The sequence below is a fragment of the Berghia stephanieae genome, chromosome 4 (assembly GCF_034508935.2).
Source record: "Berghia stephanieae isolate SIO BIC M18660-M18661 chromosome 4, UCSD_Bste_1.3, whole genome shotgun sequence".
NCBI classification, from domain to species: domain Eukaryota; kingdom Metazoa; phylum Mollusca; class Gastropoda; order Nudibranchia; family Aeolidiidae; genus Berghia; species Berghia stephanieae.
The window spans coordinates 38,345,262-38,349,628 of NC_088363.1; the positions used below are offsets into that span (position 1 = coordinate 38,345,262).

Here is a 4,367-nt window from a genome sequence, read left to right on the forward strand (position 1 = left end):
TAATAATAATAATAATAATAATAATAATAATAATAATAATAATAATAATAATAATATAATAATAATAATATAATAATATATACTTTATTCATCAAAAAAAAATGGAAATTCGTTTACAGACGTGGTTTGCATGAAAATGTATAAACACAAAGTTCAGAATCTATGGCGACAATGCATACATATATACATATGCAAATGCACAAAAATGTAAAAATATACAACCAAGAACCAATAGCAACACTTTCTATATTAATTTGATAAATTGGGATAGGCCATACCTCTGGCCTTTAGTCCGAACTTGTGTGTGTATATTTAAAAGATAGTATTTAATCTAAATCACATTTGCGCGTTAAAATATTTATAAAAATGATATTTCAGACTGGAGAGTTCGACTGGGACAAATCCATCGAGTCCATCATTCTCTCGTCCTTTTTCTACGGATACATCGTCACACAAATTCCTGGCGGTTGGATTTCTGGAAAGTTTGGTGCCAAATATGTACTGGGTGGTGGTCTACTTATAACAGCTATTGCAACTTTGTTGGTTCCGGTGTCTGCCAGATGGGATTACCGAATGGTCGTCGTTCTCAGAGTTATCATGGGAATAGCTGAAGTAAGGCAGTTACATCAATATGTCATAATTTAAGATTCATGTACTCTTGCTTTTGGGGCCTTCGTCCGGAAAATTTGACGCCAAATACATACTAAGCGACAGTCTACCTAGTACATCTATAGAAACCTTGTTGGTTCCAGTATCTGCTCGATGTATTACTGCATAGTCGGCGCCGACATGTACATATATGCAGGTCTGACATCTGAACGTAAATAAACATTGTTGTAATAGACAATATTTTGATTCACGGTTTTTTAGATTTCCATTACAACCTTGGGTCAGTGATAATTTGGGTTATCAGACCTGTAAATAAGTGCACATCAGCCGTTGCTCTTAGATTTATAAATTAAATAAATCTATAGCCATAAAAGTAAGATTACTAGATATTTTGCAATCATAAAGTTGTAAAAGGCTTTATTATGCAGTGAATTTGTTATCTATAATGATCATGTTAGAAAATATATGTTCCTTCATTATCAAAACATTAAAGACAGTGCTCTTCCCTTTTGAATTCCAAATTTAAATTGGATTTTTGTATTCATACGATCCAAAACATAATTTCAGATGGCCAATCAGCCGTGGGGTTCTCCAACCTCTATTTAAAGACAATGAAATAAACGAAAGTAGTTTACAATAGTTAAATAACTTTTTTCAAAGTCTCCGAGATATTATTAAACGATATTCTTTACCAAGTAATAGTAATAGAACAAGTACTAGCTTATACATACCTCGGCCAATACATCACAGTAGAAGGCAGATCTATGCAGAGGTCAAAAGAAGGATCAGCACTGCCAAAAAGAACTTCATGAAAATGAGAAAACTCCTCACTGGCTTAAAAATATCAACAGAAACAAAAGTTTGTATGTCTAAATGTTACATATGTATGCCTGTGGAACACGGACCATAACGAAGGAGATAGGAATAAACATTAATGACTTTGAGATGTGGGTGTACCCCAGGATTCTGATAGTACCATGGATCGGAAAGAAATAAATATTCTGGTTCTTATTAATGCGGGCCAAAGATCCAGAAAACTGTTGGCAGAAGTTAAATTTAGAAAACTGAGCTATTATAGACACATTCGGAGTCACAACACCATCCAAAAACCATTGCTAGAAGGAAAAGTAGCTGGCAGAAAGGCACGAGGCAAATCAAGTAAGTCCTGGATAGGATAAATGTGGAGGCAACAACTGGGAAAAAAGAAAATCGACTGCTCGGTAATGGCCCTTGAGTGTGAAGAACGGCGTTCCATGACATTCAACCTCTGAAGGAAGACGGAACTCCGGTAAGCTAAGGATAAAGATTGAGGTGGAGTAATGTATATCTAACATGTTTTTACTATGCCAGACTATATATTATAGCTGCTAGCTTTATCGCACTTGATGTCATATCAAAGTGTTGCATTGGGTGTAACGTGTTGTTTTTTTTTATTTGGCCTCCTCGGTAATTCATTTCTCTTAAATCTCTAATTGATTTCGTACCATATCATGAAAATTACCAATGAAGGTAATTAAGATATATCACTATTACGAGACAAGGGTTGTGGTGAGAATGATTGTGTTGATGTTTTTGTTGATTATGATGTTGACGATTATGAGGATAATGATAATGGGGATGATGATGATGATGATGATGATGATGATGATGATGATGATGATGATGATGATGATGATGATGATGATGTTGATCATGATGATCATGATGATGATGATCATGATGATGATGATGATCATGATCAAAGAGGAATAAGAGGAGGATGACGACAATGATGAGGATAGTTCTTGTTGAATACAGGGCGTGGTTTTTCCAAGTATGCAGGGAATGTGGGGAAAATGGGCTCCAATCAACGAGAGAACTCGACTGTTGGCACTTACCTTCTCTGGTAGGTAGAAAACATACTTCTATTTCAACAAACACACAAATACTCTATATAGACTTCCAAAACCATCATCGATTCTTGGACCAGCGCCGCCAACACCACCACAATCACCATCATCATCATTATCATCATCATCATCATCATCATCATCATCATCATAATCATCATCATCATCATCATCATCATCATCTTCATTATCATCATCATAAAGACCTTTGAGCTAGTCATCATGAGCATCATTATCATGATCATCATCATGATCATCATGATCATCATCATCATCATCATCATCATCATCATCATCATCATCATCATCATCATCATCATCATCATCATCATCATCATCATCATCATCATCATCTTCATCATCACCATCATCATCATCATCATCATCATCATCATCATCATCATCACCATCATTATCATTAATCACAATATTTTAAGGACATTTTCCCTTCATATTTTAAACAAAGACGAAAATCTTGCCATTATTTTATTTTATTGGTGTCTATGACAAAGTCAGTAGAATACAGAATATTTCAGGATAGATGTTGAGTTCCTCAATTCATACACTGCCCATGAGTCTCAGATTCCCTGTTGACTAGAGGACAAAGAAAACATACTTCTATTTCAACAAACACACAAATACTCTATATAGACTTCCAAAGCCATCATCGATTTTTGGACCAGCGCCGCCACCACCACCACAATCACCATCATCATCATCATCATCATCATCATCATCATCATCATCATCATCATCATCATCATCATCATCATAAAGAACTTTGAGCTAATCATCATGAACATCATTATCATGATCATCATCATGATCATCATGATCATCATCATCATCATCATCACCATCATCATCATCATCATCATCATCATGATCATCATGATCATCATCATCATCATCATCATCATCATCATCATCATCATCATCATCATCATCACCATCATTATCATCATCATCATTAATCACAATATTTTAAGATCATTTGCCCTTCATATTTTAAACAACGACGAAAATCTTGCCATAATTTTATTTTATTGGTGTCTATGACAAAGTCAGTAGAACATAGAATATTTCAGGATAGGTATTGAGTTCCTCAATTCATACACTGCCCATGAGTCTCAGATTCCCTGTTGACTAGAGGACAAAGTCTTTATTTCCAGAAAGATTGGGAGATGTTTCAGAAGTCCTGGATATTTCTATATCTCCCAAGAAGGAACACTTTGGATGATTTTAAAACTAAAATTTACACGTTCAACAAGCCATAAAAAATTAATTAATTCTTTCATCACGGCTTCCTCGTTTCGAGCATGTCCATTTTTGACAATCTTTATATGAACGATTAGGAAAATAAATCAAGGCTGGTTTTCAAAAACTGTTTAAGTCGATTTCTAATTCTTGAGATTTTCCATCGATGAGATAAATTGAAATGTAATGTTTATTCAAATTACACAAGCCTTTCCCAAGATTTGTGTAAATTTGAAGTTTAAATATGATAAAACAATAGACCGAATGAGACGTTGTAGGGGAAATAATCCTCAATATCTCAGAATGGGAAAAACGGAGTTAATGAGTTTTGGAAAACCACTCTTCAAATATAACGAGGTTAGAATTGTAACTAATATGTTGGGCATTTTTCCCCGTGGATTCAACATAATTAATGTGTTATATTTTAATATATTCCCTCAGCAGATCAAAGACGCTCGAATTCCCATTTATTATAGTACAAAGACTGTTTCGCATACTTTTTTTACTTTAGCACTTTTTCAATTGACATACCCTAGTTCCCTATCCTAAGGGTAGCAATCAATTGCTATTGTCCATTTAGCGTTATAGAAACCCGGATAAACTCCCGACAAA

At 34.5% G+C, this 4,367-nt stretch overlaps 1 protein-coding gene across 1 annotated transcript in view; it reads right to left on the bottom strand.

The window, feature by feature from the left end:
- Positions 1 to 4,367, bottom strand: part of LOC144971765 (uncharacterized) — a 73,328-nt gene that overhangs the window by 30,084 nt on the left and 38,877 nt on the right. Inside the window, 2 exon segments of the mRNA XM_078912838.1 lie at positions 571 to 607; positions 1,341 to 1,443. Of these exon segments, the coding sequence (XP_078768964.1) occupies positions 571 to 607; positions 1,341 to 1,443 (140 nt within the window).